This window comes from Stegodyphus dumicola, chromosome 3, assembly GCF_044657685.1.
Source record: "Stegodyphus dumicola isolate Sdum_Otavi_A_Nest chromosome 3, ASM4465768v1".
Lineage (NCBI taxonomy): Eukaryota > Metazoa > Arthropoda > Arachnida > Araneae > Eresidae > Stegodyphus > Stegodyphus dumicola.
This window is the reverse complement of record NC_140770.1, coordinates 142,630,478-142,650,855: the sequence shown is the minus strand read 5'-3', so window position 1 is coordinate 142,650,855 and position 20,378 is coordinate 142,630,478. Positions and strand designations below refer to the sequence as shown.

At 33.5% G+C, this 20,378-nt stretch overlaps 1 protein-coding gene across 1 annotated transcript in view; it reads right to left on the bottom strand.

Annotated features, from left to right (window-relative positions):
- Window positions 1-20,378, bottom strand: part of LOC118191845 (RNA exonuclease 1 homolog) — an 82,656-nt gene that overhangs the window by 26,978 nt on the left and 35,300 nt on the right. Inside the window, exons 6-8 of the mRNA XM_035362702.2 lie at window positions 20,169-20,300; window positions 7,261-7,498; window positions 5,057-5,203 (exon numbers count right to left, since the gene is read on the bottom strand). Of these exons, the coding sequence (XP_035218593.1) occupies window positions 5,057-5,203; window positions 7,261-7,498; window positions 20,169-20,300 (517 nt within the window). The remainder of the gene's footprint in view (window positions 1-5,056; window positions 5,204-7,260; window positions 7,499-20,168; window positions 20,301-20,378) is intronic.

Sequence of the window (20,378 nt, the reverse complement as noted above, 5' to 3'; positions counted from 1 at the left end):
TTTCATAAAAGACAGATTCATTCACCTTCCTATTTCCTAGCACTGGTTATGTAACAGAAAGTTAATTTCCCTTTTTTCAATTAATCCTTAAAAAAATTATAATGGATAAATTTGTGTGCAGGAATAAAATAGCATAAAGAAGAGTTACAAGATAACACCAGCATATTACTGCTAAACATAACATGCTCTAAAAATTACATAAGCAATGACAATGCTTTGGCAATTAAATTATATACAGTGGTGGCCAAAACTGTGGACACTTTTGGAAATTTTTATGTTTTTGAACTTAATTGTATGCTTATAGAAAATGTTATGTTTCGCAAAATACAAACTTGTATATATCATTTTAAAGACAATTTATTACTGAATTCAATACAAAACACAAAATTCAATTATTTGCAATACAAAAAAAGTTATATGTATTTTAATATAAATAAAAAACACAGTTATGAAGTGGTTTGTAACGTCTAGCTTTCCTGGCCAATCACTGTTCCTGTTCTGAGAACCAATCAAATGTTAGTAACTGCCAGTAGAAGCTGACATCATGTTTACACTTGAAACAATTCATTAGTTTGCTTTATTCTGTAGAAAGACGACCTGTTTCTTATACATTGCAATTACAAGTAGGGATTTTTGTAAAAATTTTTAATATTTAGTCAAGAAGCAATGACATCAAATAAAAGAGTAGATTGGACACCTAGAAAGAAATGTAGTATTATTGTGTTATGAGAAAGTGGTCTTTCCTATGCTGAAATTGCAAGACAGGTGAGTGGTTCAGTGACTACATCTGGAGTCCGAAAGTTTTGTTTACAATATCAGGAGACAAATTCAATAAAAAACAAAGAAAGAAAAGGCCGAAAAAAGTGCACCACATCTATTGATGACAGAAGAATAAAAAGACTATGTCTCCAAGATAGAAAAATGTCATCAGCGGCCATCAGAAGTGATCTGTATGATGCTGGTGTTTCTGTCAGTTCAAGAACAATCAGGAGAAGATTAACAGATGTTGGACTAAGAGGTAGAATCCAACGAAAAAAGCCTTATCTTAATTTTCAGCAACGAAAAAAAAAAAAAAAAGACTACAGAGGGCAAAGGAACACATTAATTGGACAGATGATCAGTGGTCACAAGTTATATGAAGTGATGAAACTAAGATATCGTTATTTGGTAGTGATGGGCGAAAATATGTAAGACATAGAATAGGAGAAGAGCTACATCCTGACTGCATTCAAGCAACTGTGAAAAACCCAGTTAGTGTTATGATTTGGTCATGCATGTCAGCAGATAGTATTGGTCGCCTTCATGTCATCGATGGGACACCGAATGCCAGAAAATACATTGACACTATTCTAGAACTAAAACTTCTACCTTCCATCAGAGATCTCTTTCCCAACAATGCTTCGTTTATTTTTCAGCAGAATTCTGCTCCTTGCCACACGGACAAAATATCGAAAGAGCGGTTTCGTACAAAGAGCATTAAATTGTTGTCATTGCCAGGAAACAGTCCTGACCTCAATCCTATCGAAAATTTGTGGCACCGTTTGAAAACTCTTGTCCGAATGAGGCGCCCACCAAATAAAAGGGAACTAATTGAGGCTTAATTGTTTCCTGGCATCATGTAATGACGAAAGAAGAGCTTAAAACTCTTTTCAGCTCAATGAAACGTCGATGTGAAGCTGTAATCAAAAATAAAGGTTACCCTACTAAGTACTGATAACTCACTGCAATCATCACTATCTAATGTATATCGATAACTATTATCGTTTCCCTTTTTTTTGTATTGCAAATAATTGGATTTTGTGTTTTGTATTGAATTCAGTAATAAATTCTCTTTAAAATGATATATATGAGTTTGCATTTTGTGAAACGTAACGTTTTCTATAAGCATACAAAGTTCAAAAACAGAAAAATTTCCAAAAGTGTCCACAATTTTGGTCACCACTGTAGATATATATATATGTTACTGGCAAAATATGAAAATTCTATAGAATACCTAGGCAATTTAAAGAATGTTAAAACTTGGCTGTCAATGTATGAAATGATTAAACATTTCACACATTGCCTAGGCATTTCACACATTACCTAGGCATTTCACCCCTTGCCTAGGCATAGAATGCCAAATGACAAACCAGCATAGCATGAAATACATCTGCCATTCTTTTCGAATAACCAGAACTACTTACCAGAAGTTAATAAATTATGTAAAAAAGCCAAAATGACTGCTAAAAAGGAACCATGGGACTATTGGTGGCTGAAATCGCTACGATGTGATGTTTGAGGAAAATAAAAGTAACTTATTTATCCTGTTAAAGAAAGCATTAGTACTATACAGTATTACATCACGGACACTGAGCTATTTCACACACTTCATGAAACTCATTTGTCTATTGGACATGGAAAACATGACTGAATGTTGAAAGAAATTTCAACCAAATACAAAACTGTTACATGGAATGATATTGAAAACACTTTTGTCATCCCTGCCAGAAAAAACAGAAAGGTATTAAAAATGGCATCATTGTGAAACCTACGTTTTTTCTGAATTTAAAATTCTTTTCATAAGGTAGATCTTATTGATTTCCAGTCAGATAAAGAAAACAAATTTATTATGGTGTACCAAGATCATCTCACTATTTGTTTTTGTTTTAAAATATTTAGAATAAAAGTTTTTTAATGGCAGTCTTTCATTCTTTTTTCAAAACAGCATTTGTATTTTACAGGAATGAACATCTTTTAAATAATTGCTTATCATGACCTTTTTTTCATACTTTGCCTAAAGCACTTTTATCATTCTATAAAATGCCTAGGTAAAGTATATAGAATGCAGTCGTTTCATACATGCTGGTAACATATACATTATTTCATTCTCAGTTTACTTTAGAGAAGTGATTATAAATTTTAGCATCATTTACTTACAACTGCCTAAATAATTTCCTTTGAAAAAATGATTGCAGATCTATAAATAACGAATTTATTAATTAAGGTCATATATACAGGGTGTCTCAAAAAATGTACTCATGTAATTAATTTATCACAGCATGGCAGGAAATCAACTTAGCTTAGAAGATAGGAAGTTTGTCCTGAAATGTTATTGGAAGACTGAAAACGCCACTGAAGTGCAAAAACCATATAGAAGGGAATACGCAAAACTGCCACCAACGCGCTAGACCATTGCTCACATCACAGACAAATTTGAAGCAGATAGAACTGTCCCAAACGTGAACAAGAAACGTTCTGGATGACAACGGACATCCACAAGTCCTGGAAAAGAAGAGCAGGTGCTGGAAACACTCCTTCGATCACTACAGAAATCTCTTCGACAAACTGTTCAGGAAACCCACATCTCAAAAGATAGCGTCTATCGCATTATGAAGTGTCTGCAATGGAAATGCTGCATTCCAACACTAATCCATGCTATCAACGAAGATGATCTTGACTGGAGAGTTCAATTCTTTGAATGGTACCTGACAAAATGCACAGAAGATGCAGGGTTTTCACAAAAAATTGTGTGAAGCGATGAGGCATCCTTTAAATTAAATGGAACATATAATTGCACATACTGTAAATCCTCATATAACACGTGAACACCATATAAACTTGCAGAGACATTAAGTATATATTCTTGGAAACAGGAAAGATGAAAAAATTAACAATTGCCTTCGCCGGGAATCGGATCACGGACCTCTGAAATACCGGCTCAGTATGCTGACCATTACACCATGAAGGACGCTAGGAAGGCAGGAGAAATATCTTATATACTCCCCTTTTTAAAGGGTGACTGGGGTTTTTAGGGAACCCAGTTGCCAAATCCTGGGTGAGGAGAATCATTATCCGACACCCTTTTTAGTTCGGCGCCACTGTTGAGACAGGACATTTTTTGGAAAAGACATGAAAAATGAGCAATCATCTTCACCGGGAATTGAATCACGGACCTCTGGAATAGCGGCCCAGTGTGCAGAACCACATCACCACAAAGCCATGCCAAGACGGTGGGAGAAATACCTTATATACTCCCCCTTTTAAAGGGCGACTGGGGTTTTTGATGACCCAACTACCAAATCCTGGGTGGAGAGAAATCATTATCCACCACCCTTTTTGTTCGGGTGCCAATGTAGAGACATTTGAATTTTTAAAAAGCAAGAGAGAAAAAAAATTAGCAATCGCCTTCGCCGGGAATCAAACTACAGACCTCTGAAATACCGGCTCAGTGTGCTGACCACTACACCATGAAGGCACACTAGGAAGGCAGGAGAAATACCTTATAAACTTACCAGGAGTAATAGTATGATTGGGATATTCGCATTGGGCATCATAGGACCATTTGTTTAATGAAATTGTCATTGTTGAGACTTACCTCAACTTGCTTCAGGAGTTTGTCGGTCCACATATTCCAAAGATGATGACCCACCATATTTACTTTCAGCAAGATGGAGCACCTCCCCACTACCATCACGATGTATGAGTTCTCCTCGATGCAGCTTTTTCAGATGGATGGATTGGACGAAGGGGTACCACTGAATACCCTGCACGTTCCCCAGACCTCACGCCCATGGACTTCTTTTTGTAGGGATATCTCAAAGACAAAGTTTATCACACCAAACCAAGAAAAACTGACGCACTGAAACTGGAAATTGAAAGACAATGTCACAATATTCCTAATGACCTGTTTCGTTATGCTTGCGAATCCCTTGGTGCATGTTATCAGCGTTTTCTGGACAATGATGGTCATCAATTTGAATATTCACGAACATGATTCCTTTATTATATTAGTCTTCTGTATTCGAAGCCCTTCCATTTCACTCTATGTTCAGAAATAAAATTTTTCTTGTCATTCTAAATGTGAGTACATTTTTTTGAGATGCCCTGCATTTGACTACATATGGCTGATCCTATTGAGGAAATATTTAACAATTAAAAACGAGAATAGTTGAAGAAAAATATTAGGAGTTTTACATAAATTAAAAAAAAAAAAAAAAAAGACTTCTAAAAGAAAACTAACAATTAGAACATCACTTTAGTATATACAAGAGTTATTAATCAATAAATCAAAACATACGATCATTGCAATACTGAGTTCTACTTGCATATATCCCTTCAATAACTGCCCGACCAGCCTCAGTAGGATGAAGCAAGGGATAACCATTTTCTTTTAGCTGCTCTTCAGTCATGACAAAAGGTAAAAGATGTTCATACAGAGTTGCACCTATATAAAAGGAAAAAAAAAAAAAAAAAAAATTAAACATATTTACATTTTAAAAACAATTTTATTAATATCATTAGGTTATTATTATAATATTACTATTAAGTTAATCTTAATAATTTGCTTTATCTTGGCCAATTTGAAAAGCTATATTTCTAGGAAATGTGAAGATAGCTTATAAATATAATCATTTACAGATATACTCAAACATAATATTAATATACACAAGTAACAGCATATTTAATAAGATCTGAATTATGAAACAGATTAGTTTTAACTATATTATTATGAAGTACACAAAATATGATTTCAATCAGTTGAAGTGATCATACATTGCCCATAAAAATTTATTACTTTTAAGATACCATTTTTAACTTTGCTACAGCTAACATCTGAAATGGCTTCTTTCTCAAATAATCACCAATTTATTAATTAGTCTGGACAGGCTAAGAGACATCATACTGTTTGATTAATAATTTTAAATTTTATTTTCATTATACAGTATGTGAGGAGTCTATGTCTATGAAGGAAAGCCATCATGGAAAATTTTCCTCAAGAAACTTATTCAGATTTACATTACTGGGGTGATAAGAGCCAAAATACCCATTCAGCCAGTTTGTTTCACGTTGTAAATTACACACACACACACACACACACACACAAAAAAAAAAAAAAAAAAAAACTATCAATGTTTAATAAATTATTCAGTTAGCCAATGTCGATAAAGTGCTTGCCAAAGATCCACTCTGAATAATGTAAGCCCTAACATGAATGGATTCTTCTTCTTCACAAGCACAACAGCACAGGCTGCCTTGACAATGCACTCCTTTCAGTCTCTTCTATCTGCAGCGACTCTCTCAAAATTTTAATTTTCAAAGTTTTTATGTCTTTTTCAGTGTCATCTAACCATACGGTCACTAGTCTTCCTTTAGCTCGAGATCTCTTAGGTTTCTTGAATGCCAAAATCTTAGTGGGATCTTCCAGAGTCCAATGTTCCAGTCTTCTTCAAACATGGCCGGAAATCTTAACCTATTACTATAGATGGCTTGTGTTATTGGTACAGCCTATACAGTTCAAAGTTATGCCTTGCTCTCCAATGCCTCTCTTCCTGCTCTGGGCCAAAAATTTCTCTGAAGAATTTTCTCTCGCACATGTCCAGTAAGTACTATATGTCTAAAGTAAAACAGGTAGTATTAGTGTCTCATATATTTGTAATTTTCTTCTACACCTTATAAGACCTTGTCTTCTTAGCTCAAAGAAGAATCTATAAGCTGTTGTTTAATTGTGTTATTAATTTCTGTTCTTATTTTTGTCATTAATTACATGTCTAAGGTATTTAAATTCCTCAGCCTTTTCAAAGATGTAACCATTAATACAATAGTTTACTAAGGAGGGTGTAATTTCTATGAATTTAGTTTTATCCTCGTTGGCTATGAGGCCTATATTTGTGGACTCAAGAGCTGGAAAAGCCTTAGTTACTGTGTTTTCTGACCTTTCAATAATATCCATATTATTTCATAATATCCATATTATTGAAATAGTGCCCCTTCAACCTAAACTGCTGTCTCTAATGCTCTTTTCTAACGCTATACTAAATAGCAGACAAGCAACGGAATCGCCTTGACAAAGGCCTCTTTCTGTTACAAAAGACTCAGATAAATTATTTTGAATTTTAATCCTACATCTCACTTTATCAAGTGTAGCTTTAATTAAATTAATTAAATTAATAATAGGGATTCCAAACTCTGCCACTGCTTCAAACAACTTTTCTCTCTTTATACTGTTGTACATTGCCTTGAAATCAATAAACAGATGGTAAGTTTTAATACTGTATTCTTTAGTTTTTTCATGGATTCCTCTTAAAGCATTAATTTGCTCAATAGCAGATCTTTGGGGTATAAATCCACATTGATAGTTTCAAATTACCTTATCAACAAAGCGTAGCTGACTTGCATATAATATGTTAAAGAATATTTTACATGCCGTATTGAGAAGAATAATGCCCCTATAGTTAAAAACCTGAAAATAACTGAATCTTCAAACACAGAAATGTTACTAACCTTTCAATTCAGGAATCACCTGAGCTTTCTTGCGTTCTATACTAAAACTGGTGCGCTGAGCCAAAGGTCCATTTAGTACTGTCTGATGGGATACTCTGTTAGTTGTAGATGACACACCATTACCTTTTTTAACTGTTTCAGGTTTGTGTCTAAGTCGTGTGAGAGCATTTGATGCAACATTCATGTATATGGCTTTACTTGAGCTCCTCTGATAGGCTCGTTTTTCTTCCTCTAATGCCTAAAAATGATATGAAAAGCCAATAAAGAAAGATAATTAAAAAATCTATACACAAGATTGCAAAAAGTAGAGTACTTTTTGATTATCTGCACCTCCACCAAAAGCCTATGAAAAGGTATTCGTGTGACAAAGCAGCATATCGTCAAAACAGTTATGTGGTAACCCAAGCATGTCTGTAGCATGCCTGTTTTGGCCAGTGTGCAATGCCGAAGCTACACCAGTGCAGAGTTCTCTTTTGATGCCTTTTTGGAGAAAATAAATTGCTGTATATATGTGGAGAATAACGGGGGAAAAAAAAGGAAAAAAAGGATTTCACGAATAAGGTGTTTTATTACCAACATTTTCTCTTCTTTCTTCTTTTAATTTTTTTAAAAATTTATTCACTGATTACTCTTGCATGAAATGCTTAGTGTAGGGCCATTTTGAAAATGGCTGTAGTCTTTCATGTATTAGCTTAGTGAAAAATTAGTAACCAATGAGTTTGCGAATGTTTTCTAAAGTCACCATCTTTTGACTTTGACATATTTTGATGGGGGCGCAGATAATAAAAAGGCATAAAAAAATACTGTGTAGTTTGTTGGCACTTAAATATTAACTTGGGCAAATGCCACTAGATGGCTGCAGCAGTCAATATATTGGATTTGGAAGTTGTATTTCAATGGCCTGATGATAGATCAGGAATTGATGAAAATTAGTTTAAATTAAGAAAGAAAAATGGAATAATTGTTTTTTCACAGCTAATAACTATAATGGTGTATATTCATTTTTTTAGATCAAATGTGTTCATTTTCAGATTTCTTTTGTATCGTTTGTGTGTCTTCTAAATTTTCATATGTAACTGTAACATTGACCACAATATAGATAACCATGTGGCTGACTGTTGATGTGAGTAAGATGACGTAGCTTAGTTTATGCTGTATAAGTTGTGCTTTTTTTTCTTCTTAACTATGAATAAAAAATGTGCAATCAGTTTGATTTGCAGTGAGTCAAATTAACATCTGGTAACTCATCTTGTATTCTGCATGTTTTAGTTTGACTTAAAATTTGCAAATATGTCAGTGGACAGTGAATCCCTAGTTACTTCAAAACTTGAAGCTAGTAAAATGAGTGTGAAGATACCGCCATTTTGGGTGGAAAAACTCGAAATGTGGTTTTTTTCCCGTCAAAGCACAATTTAAAATCAGTGGAATTACTTCTGAAGAAACAAGATTTAACTACCTGGTTGCACAACTTGAACCCAAATTGATAGAAAATATTTGGGACATCATTAAAAATGACACGCCAGACGGCGTGACAGCTTCAGCGGCTAAAGACCGACTTCTTAGCACTTTCAAAGAAAGTGAGAATAAACGTATCAAGCGATTGTTAACTGGACTTGAATTAGGAGATTTGAAGCCCAACCAACTGCTCCAGAAAATGGGGACCCTTGGAGATGATGATGAGGTGTCTGATAAAGTTCTGAGGACTTCATGGATGGAGAAACTACTGGATCAAGTAAAAAACATCTTGATTGTTAGTGAAGAATGCACTGACAAGCTGGCCACCATGGCCGATAAAATTCTGGAGATGAATCCCTGAATATAGCTTGCTAGTGTTGCCCAAGAAACTGGCCCATGTGATATGTTGTTGAAAAAAATTTCTTCACTTGAGCAACGGATTGCAACTCTGAGTGTTGAACATACGAGAGGCAGAAGACGAAGTCCAAGCCATCAAAGAAATAGAAGTCGCAGCAAATCCCACAAGCATTTTGACCCTAATGGAAAATATTGTTTTTTTCATTTCAAATATGGGAAAAACGCAACCCGGATAAATGTAAACCTTCCTGCAGTTGGAAGCAACCGGAAAACTCAAATTAGCAGTAGAATCAGCGGCAAGCCCTGCTGCTACTGAAAACATGAATTGCCGCAAATTTTGCCTTTTTGCCAAAGACAGGAAAACAGGAATAAAATTTCTTATTGATAGTGGAGCAGATATCAGCTTGATTCCAGCTGACACTAAATCTAAAAGCACCTGCACCTTATATAAGCTATATGCAGCTAATGGAACTGAAATCCCAACATTTGGACGTAAAATGTTGACTGTGGACCTTGGACTGTGTGCCCATTTTAATAGCCATTCATTGTAGCAAAGGTAAATAGAGGCATTTTAGGTGCTGACTTTCTGAATCAGTTTCATTTATTGCTTGACATTCGCCAGAAGAAATTAATTGATGGTGTCACAAATATGTATGTATACAGTGATGCAATGTCAGTATTGAAAGATATTGCGATTAGTACAGTGTGCAATTCTTTAAAATTTTCTGAGTTGTTGCAAAAGTATCCTGGTATTACAAAGCCCAATTTATTGAATACCAAAGTGAAGCATAAGGTCCAGCACTATATTGCTACAAAAGGACAACCGGTTTGGTTTACTTTCATGCTCAGCAACTTGATGCCAAGAAACTGAATCTGGCCAAGCAAGAATTTCAGTTTATGTTAGACAGTGGCATAATCAGGCCATCTAAATCACAGTGGGCTAGTCTTCTACATTTAGTTACAAAAAAAGACGGAACTTTAAGACCTTGTGCTGATTATAGACATCTGAACGAGCAGACCATTCCACACAGATACCCAATTTCTAGGATTGAGGACTTTCATTTAATCTTTAATTTTCTCTAAATTAGACCTATTCAAGGCATACTATCATCAAATATCCATAGCTGAGGATGACAAACCAAAAACAGCCATCATAACACTATTTGGATTGTATGAATTTAACGTCATGAGTTTTGGTTTGCGGAATGCCCCTTCTATCTTTCAAAGATTTGTGCATGAAGTGTTCCGAGGGCTAGATTTCTGTTTTCCTTACCTGGATGATATTTTGATTGCTTCATGATCTGAAGATGAGCATAAAACACATCTGAAATTAGTTTTTGACAGGCTTGATAAATATGGCCTGTGCATAAATGTATCAAAATTTGTATTTAGAAATCTGTATTAGTCAAAGGAATTGAATTTTGGGGCTACCTCAGTACACCATCTGGTTCACAACCCTTGCCTGATAAAGTCAAAGCTATTCTTGATTATGAACTACCATTCACTCTGCATGGCTTAAGAACGTTTTTAGGTATGGTAAATTTTTATAGGAGATACCTGAAAGATGCTGCTCAAACTCAGGCCATACTACATGAAATGCTTAATGGAGCAAAGAAAAAAAGATAAAAGTAAAGTACCTTGGACCAAAGAAAGCATAAAGCAATTTGAGAAATGCAAGACAGACTTGGCTAATACTGCCCTTTTAAGTTACTCAAAGCCTGAATGTCCATTATCTCAGTGCACCAATGCCTCAGATTGGGCAATTGGGTTAGTTTTACGGCAGTATGAAGATGGTAACTGGAAACCAGTTGAATTTTATTCAAAGAAACTAAATGGGGCTCAGAAAATACAGTACTTATGATCATGAGTTGCTCTCAATATGTTTCTCTGTTAAACAGTTTAAATATATGATGGAAGCAAAGCATTTTCAAATTTTCACTGATAAAAAATGTGCAATCAGTTCGATTTGCAGTGAGTCGAACTAACAAGGTAATTTCTATAAACTTTATCTTTCAAATGACGACAAAAGAGAAAATTTTTCTAATAAATAATACTTACATTTAATGATTCACACACTATACTTAGAAGAAAATACATGCAATACATATATACCAAAGAGCTATTACATTATGACCACCCACCATCTATAAAAATGGGCTCACCCAGGAACAAAACCACTGCACATGCGTGGTTGATATTGGAGTATATAAAGCGGCTATGCATTGTCTTTCCAAACATAGTGCATTTAGCAACATAATGGGAAAAGCAACCGATTTATCATGGTGAAACAAGTCACCGGCCAGCAGTGTGTCGTCAATGGCACATTGATTCCACAACAGAGTGGAGCCTGCTACGCATTGTTTACCGTGACCAAACAGCTACAACAGCCGAAATCACTATCAGCTACAGCAGTGACAACCCAAACAGTGTTTCTCAACACACTGTGCAGCATACATTGCTGCGTATGGACCTACACTGTGGAGGCCGAAGCATGTCCCTGCAACTGATGGCATGTCATCACCGGCTAAGTCTGCAATGGGCCAACAAACATATGAACTGGACATTAGGAGAATGGAAGTTTCATGGTCCAACGAATCACATTTCCTGTTTCACGTGCTAATATGCCAATTTCCAAATGAAACCCTGGCCTTTGGATGGAGAGAAGCCTGTGTGAGGGGTATTATGGTGTGAGCAATGGTTTCATAGAGCACATTAGGATCCACAATCACCATAAAACAATCCCAGATATCTGTGTGCTACCTGAATATCGTTGCAGACCAGATTCACCCATTCATGAAAACATTATTTCCAATTATTATTGATACAGGGGATTGTGTTTACCAACAGGATAATGCACTATCTTATAAGGATCGAATCATCAAGGAGTGGTTTGAGGAACATTTTAGCAACTCTTAAGTCACGTCTTGAGTTCTAAATTCTCCTGACATGAATTCAATAGAGCATTTGTGGTCCCATCTGGAAAACCAAATTCATGCTGCCATGCTACCCCCTTGCAATGTGCAGGAATTGCAGGACCTGTTGGTGAGCCCTTGGTACCAGATACCTCAGACTACCTATCAGCAGCTTATGGAGTTAATGCCATGCCGAGTACTGGAAGTTTTAAAAGCTAAAGGTGGTCCTACATATTATTAACAGGGCTGTCATAATGTAATGACCCTTCGGTGTATATATGACATGCATATTGAAATGTTTTCAAGACAGGCTAAATTAGATACAGTAAAACCTACATTAACGCTTTCGACCTGACTTTTGCATGATTAAAATTTAACTATGAAAAGTAGCTTAATTTAATGTTGACACATTAAAAGAAGTGTAATTTGAGTTTAAAGTTTTTAACTATTCCTGTTTCCTGGAAATCTTCTGGGACAATATGTCCTAATCGTATTGTCAACTGGGAAAAACAATACTAAAATTTGTGGTAATGTATTAAGCAAATATTAAAAAACATAAACTCTGTCACATGCACCAGTTCATATACAATGAAAATTTTCATATATGTTTCATAAACATAATACCGTAGAAAGTCCGAAATTCAGACTCATCAGAGATTCCGGATTTGAGATTTTCCGGATATTAGATCATCAGTTTAAATCTAGTAAGATGGCATGTAGAAATTGAAATCGTGATTTATAAAATAACGAAGTATTTATGATCTAAAGGGTATCAAAATTTACAAAAAAAGCTTAATATTTATTTGTTTACCTTATTAAACATTTCTTTCAGCCTAAGTTGTTTAAGTTGCTTTGTTTTTCGTGATAATACTTTCTGTTTAATTCTGTAGACAGACATAATCTCTTGTTCAGTTACATTGTTGAAGTCCTGCAACTGCTGTTTGGAGAACTCTAACTTGTCAATTGAAATTTTCTCGTTTTCAGTAACGTCTCTGGCACTTCACTATTGGTAGTGGTATTTTCTGGATCTAAAACCATACTATAGATTTCGCCATTCATTAATTGATTGATGATTGAGAAGTATTTTCACCACAATGAAAAACTTCTTTTATAGCATGTTCATTTATTATTGCTTCTCCACATTTCTTTACAAAATCCGTTAATTGGAAAATTTAACCTTTGTTTTACTATATCAAGAAAAAAAAAAAAAAAAAAACTTTAAAATTTGTTGTTCTGTTAAATTTTATCTTGCTCCTATCACGCACTGAGACAATTAAACCTGAATTGTATTAGTTTAGTTATTTATTATACAGTATAAAGTCCGTAATCCGGACTCGTCGGAACTTTGGCAATTCCGGATTAGAGTTTTTTTCCAGATTATAGATCATCAATTTAAATCTAGTAAGATGGCATGCAGAAATTATCCAGACTCATCGGAACTTCGGCAATTCCGGATTAGAGTTTTTTTCCAAATTACAGATAATCAATTTAAATCTGGTAAGATGGCATGCAGAAATTATACAATTAAAAATACGAAACCGCAATTCATGAAATATAGAGCAATTATGATCTAAAGGGTATCAAAATTTATGAAAAAAAAAAGCTTAATATTTATTTGTTTACTTTATTAAACATTTCTTTCAATGTAAGTTGCTTCGTTAATTTCGTGTTCGAAAATAAGTTGCTTCGTTTTTTGTGCTAATACTTTCTCTTTAATTCTATAAACAGACATAATTTCTTTTTAATTTACAAAGTTCCACTGTTCAAGTCCTGTAATTGCTGTATCGAGAATACCGACTAACTTCTCAATCAAAATTTTTTCGTTTTTAATAACCTCTCTGTCTTCACTACTGGAAGTGCACACGAGTAAACGCTTTATGTGCATGCATACAGTAAAAGCACATGCGTAAGTTTGTGGCTTTGAGGTCAGGATTATGAGGGCCGGCGTTAGATATCTTACTGCCTGATGCAGTCTCTGTGGGTCCTAAATTCTGCGACTCAGCGTGGCCATACGAGCCCTGGCACTGGTTCTGGGTTTACATGAATAACAAATCAGTTATTCTTAATTCAAATAGCCCTAAATGTAATTTTTGGGTCTATATATGGAAGAAATGTTTGGTAAATTTTTCCTCATTAATATTTAGCGCATTTAACTTAAATCTGTAATCATCACAAAGTGATAAAAACGCCATTGTCAACATAAAAGTTTACCATACTCCTTTATTATTCAATTACTAACATAAAAAAAAAAAAAAAAAAAAAAAAAAAAAAAAAAATTAGGCATCGCTACATGAGTCATTACTCAAGTTGTCATGTTTTGATAAACATGCTTTGATGAAAGGGAGGCACATACGCAGCAATAGAGCCAAATTACTGATGGTACAAATTTATGCTAAAATGATTGTTTCTTCAATAACAAGGTATTTTATTTAGTGTCAAAGTGAAATTAAGAATCGGAACTCTCCAGATATTATATTATGCACAAAGAGGGTAATCAAATGTGCATGCGTAAAGCCTATGCGGAAAACTTTGTTGGTGGTTTTGAGGTCCAGATTTTAGATCATTCCGGATAATGGACATCCGGATTTCGGACTTTATAATGTATATCACCATGTAGTAATTTGATCACTGATGGGAATATTAACCCTCTGTTCAGTATGATTGAGACAATATATCCCACAAAAAGAATTCAAAATTTCTTAAAATTACTACTTAATAAGAACTATTTCACACTAAGCATGCCTTAGATATATTTGTATATACTGTAAAATTAAAAAAAAAAAAAAAAAAAAAAAGACAAATCGAAATTTAAGTAATTGGTATGCTCAAAAACATAAGTGTGACATTTGCAATTTAAAAGTGTTGCCAGGTTTCTTTAGTCATATATTTGTTCCCTAATTCCTTAAAAACACTGCAAATGTAAAAACCCATTTAAAAGTGGGGTTATTTACCCAATAGACCATGAAATCTAATCTGTGGGACGTATGTGCCCATTAGGGCCGATTAAATAATCATCTATGGTTCCAAATGATTTTGATCCTCTATGAAGATAGTCACCTTAAGGAAATGATGCTCAGTGTATACATTTGCATGCTTGCCAACCTACGTCACTCAAAAATCAGAAGATTTATTAAAGAATCGGGAGGAATTTTCTCAGTAACAAAAATATTTTTTTAATGATAACAATATATTTTTTTTAAAGTGAATTAACTTTAAATAGTTACTAATTAATATCTGAAAGTTCAGTTACTAATTCTTAAATGTACTTCAAAAATACATACATGTAAAATGTATAAACATTTTTATTATTTTCACCTTTTAACAGAAAAAAGTACTTTAATCAGTTTTTGTACAAATGATACGAACAGTGGCAGATTTTGCTTTCGTTAAGAAACATAATTTTGTTCATAACAATTGCCCTGTAGGCCTGCTTTTGCTAATAAAAGTTTCTCTAGTGTGTCATTACTAATATTAGATCTAAACTAGTCCTTGTTTTTGGAATAACACTAAAAATCCTCTTACACTCTGCATTACTATGGGAAATTGTCAGGATGGCCAACATTATTTTGGACAGTTTACTGTACAGTACAAAGTTAGAGATTCGGACATCCAATATCCAGAATAATCTAAAATCCGGACCTCAAAGCAATCACCAACTTTTTTTTATTTATTTATTTTGTGCATTTGTGCTTTACGCATGCGCATGTGGAGAGTCTGGATTCTTAATTTCAATTCGGTACCAAATAAAATACCTCATTATTGGAGAATCAATCATTTTAGCATAAATTTGTTTGATCAATAATTTGGCTCCATAGCTGTGTATCTGCTTCGCATACATCTCAAATCAAAACATACTACATAGATACATCATTGATTTTACACACTTTATAGCCCTGATGAAAACCTGGCAAATATATTTTTTTATCATTATTTATTATATTTTGCTTTCATCATCACACGTTTATCAGCACATGACAACTTGAGTAATGACTCATGTAGTGATGCCAAAAAAAAAATGTTTTTTTTAATTAGCAATTGAATAACAAAGTGTATGGTAACATTTTATGTTGACATTATGTTTGATGATGATTACAGATAATGCGCTAAAAAACGTTGACAAGAAAAATTTAATAAAAATTTTTTCGCATATGCTAAAAATCAATTTTGTTAATGATACTCATAGGCCAAAAGATTACATTTAATGCTATTTGAATTAAGAATAACTGATTTGTTATTCACATAAACCCAGAACGAGCGGCAGAGCTCGTATGGCCGTACTGACAGAAGACAAAGAAGGCGCTTGGTAGCACGAATTAAGAACCTACAGAGACAAATTATAAAGCTAGCAATTTATGTTGATATTATGAAACCAATCATCCTCAGTTTTCTAATCAGTTATCTACCAAATTCCACATATACTTAAGGCTTATTGAGGGCAGGTGCTAGAAATCTTACTGCATCAGGCAGTAAGATTTCTAGCACCGGCCCTCAATAAGCCTTAAGTATATCTGGAAATTTATTTATTCAGGACTCAAATAAGCCTTAAGCATGTGCAAGGAACAGGTGTAAGTATAATAAATAACTAATGTAAATCAGGTTTAATTGTTTCAGGGTGCAACAGAAGCAAGATAAAATTTAGTGGAACAACTTGTCTTTAGTCGACAATCTCATGATACATAGCCAAATATGTATAGTGAATGATAGCTATATTTTATGATGATAGCCGTGAATCTGAAGGATCTTTTGGATATAGAAAATTTTCTAATTAACAGATTTTGTAAAGAAATGTGGAGAAGCGGTAATATATGAAGATGATACAAAAGAATAATCATCCATGGTTCACTGAGCATATTGATGACAATGCTCAGTGATTTTTTTGCATTGGTGAGAATGTAATTTACAATGTGTAACACTGTTCTCATAACATCAGGATATTTTATATTTTGTAACGAGATGTTCTTGGTAAATTAAACAGGGAATCAGTATGAATTGTGGAATTTGAGAATCCTCTCTTAAAAGCCCAATAAGACGAATTTTTTTTACCCAGCATTGCTGGAGCTCCATCGGTTGCAATGGCAACAAGTTTATTATGAGGCACATTAAAAGTTTTCACTATGGAATCTAATGCATTTTTAATATCAACATTGCGGGTTGACTCTTGAAGTGAGACTAAATCTAATAATTCTTATTTAACAACGAAGTAAGGTGAAATAAAACGTATGAAAACTTCCAATTGTGGAAGATCTGTGATATCTGTTGATTCGTCAAGGGCTAAGCTGAATGCAATATTCTCCAAATCATTTTTAAAATTATATTCAAGAGATGTATTAATTGCAGTTATGCTTCGTTCGGTTGTGTGTTTCGAGATGGGAATTTGTGCAACAACTTCGTGCAATGCTGCATTATTTAGATCTAAAACTTTAAATACATCTTTCAAGTTTTTTTTTTAATAAACTCTCCCTCTCCATACAGGCGTTTTGCACGAGCCACATTCCAGCCAATAACAAAACTGGCTTCAGCCCCATTATTAGGTTGATTGCTGAAGATCATCAAAATTGACTGTTGTGTATTTAAATTTGATTTTAAAGAAGCAAGTTTATCCGATCTTAATTTGGAATTTGGTGGATACTGATTAGAAAACTGAGGATGATTGGTTTCATAATATCAACATAAATTGCTAGCTTTATAATTTTTGACCGTAGAATTATAAATAACACATAATGCTTTTCCGTTATTGTCAATAAAAAAGAAATTTTCCTTCCACTCATTATTAAAGCTATTTTCTTGCCCATACTTTCTTTTTTTACTTTCATTCTCTGTCATCATATTTTTAAAAGAACTGGAAAGAAATAAAGAAATTTAGAAAATACAAGTGTTGTGTTATTAAAATAATAACAACACATGTTACATACTACGAAGCAAATTATAGTTAATTTACCAAAAACTCCAGATTACAAATTATATCCGTAGCAAAAGTGATACAAATTGTTTGCTACAGAGCACAATGTCAACTGTCCGTTGCAATGAAAGTTTACAAATTCAAAATCTGTCTGGAGTCGCATTCAGACATCAGCTGGAGCCCCACACACCTGAATAATTTCCTACCTAGCACTTTTCCCCATAACGTTACTGCATTGCTCATTGCTTTCAGGTGTTGTTAAATGATGTGTCAATCATTCTTTTGAAGCGACTAAAAGAAGTTCTGTTATTTTAATGCACCTTCTCTTTCCATTGTTTACTGTCAATGTTTAGCTTTTGACGCCCCAAGTTGCAATCCCGTCCCAAGGGAGAACTTCACACAGAGTGAAAGCATCCAAGAAAGAAGTTCTCGCTCTACTTAAGTAGGTTATTATTGTTAGCACTGTAGTATTCAATTTGCCATACGGCATTTCAGGAGAAATTCATAGACGCAGGCGTTTTCGATGTTTGAGGAAAAGAGATTTTGCCCTCTCTTGATGAAAAAGAGTTAATTTGGACGGAAATGAAATTTTTTACAATGTTGCACTTAGTCTTTCATATTTGCTGTTAGTAATTTAAAAGACATTTTGAAACACATATGGAACAATAAAAATTTTAAAATTATAACAACACAAAAATGAAAAGGGAACTCAGGCTACATTTATAGAAAGCCATAAATAATCCTTCAAAGAGCTGCATGTGGCTCGCAAGCCGCAGGTTGGTCACCCCTGGTCTATAGAATTAAAGAGTATTAACACACACACACACACACACACACACACACAAAAAAAAAAAAAAAAAAAAAAAAAAAAAACACAAAGCAACTTATACAATTTGAAAGAAATATTTAATAAAGTAAACAAATAACTATTAAGCTTTTTTTTTCCCCCCTAAATTTTGATACTCTTTAGATCATAAGTGCTTCATTATTTCATAAATCATGATTTCCTATTTTTAACTTTATTATGCCTACATGACATCTTACTAGATTTAAAATGATGATCTAATATCCGGAAAAATCCCAAATCTGGAATCGCGGATGTCCTGACAAGTCTGGATCTCAGACTTTAAAATTTTATCAGCACTTTCCAATTAAACTCCACTGGGTTTCAGTCCTAGCTGGTTTTATAAGCTTACCCAAGTTTTCTAATTGTAAACTGCAAAACTGTGACTGTAGTTTATCAGTTGAAACATCAGTATCATCTTTCATAACTATATGAAGTAAAACTGGAAATTTATTAAAAAAATATCTTATATCAGAAAAATTGTTTCAAAAGAATAAACAGTAAAGTTAAATTAAATTTAAATAATTCTCTTGTGCCATTGCTGCAAGGAATGAAATTTGAATTTAACAAACATCCTCTATTCCTAAAAAGCATATTTAAATTAATTAAATTTTAAATAACAAAATTTAATTGCAAACAAATAAATGATTAATTATTGCTGCGAATTAATCTACAATATCATTTAAATTCTGAGAGTATATGTAAATTAAGTGCAAGTATCAAAATCCATGAATAAATATGTAATTCCAAAAATTTTTAATCCTAAAAATTTTATAAAAATGCATAAGTGAATAACTGTTGAGCAAGCAGGAGACAGACTTATCAAGGGGAAATTGCCTCCAAACCTAACTCTTTAATCATTCATGTTTCGTCATCCACGTAGGCAAGGGTAAAAGTAAAAAAATCCAAAGTAAAATCAAATGTTGTGAATTACTAAAAAGAAATTTAAACAAGTGGAATTCTGAGAAATTGACAACGACAGAGCACATATTAAAAAATTCGCTACTACTAATTTTAACTCGCCTAATACAGCAGAATTAGAACATTTTCAAATACATAATTTCAGCAAAATTAGTATTCAAATTTTGGACATTGTGCCTGGATACAAAGAAAGATTATTTCAAGAGTCACTCTACATGCTTAAATTCAAAACCCATATGGACTAAATACATTCAACCAACATTTTAAATTAAATTCTGGAATTCCAACTTACAGCCATTTTAAATTATTCAGTAAAAAAACATTACGAGGAACCAGAGCAGATAATAGACAGAAAAGTAAATTTTTTTTTGACAATAGACACAGTAAAGTCAAGCAATAATATTAATAATTACTTTCTTACTGAAAATTTCACCAAAAATATAGGAATATACCAAAAAAGGAAATAGAAATTTCACAAAAATGAACATATAACTTTTTAAATTTAAGTTCTAATACTTACACTTTCATAAGCTTCTTCTTCTGTTGAAAACTTCAAATATTCATCAATAAAAGCATTGAGAAATTTCTGTCTTACATTTGTAGGAACTTTACTACCATAATCAGCTGGTATAACAGGTCGAGGTTTAACAGCCTAGAATATTAAAAATTAATATTAACAATTCTCAGTTAACAAAGATGATAACTTTTTTAAATTACAAGGTTTAAAACA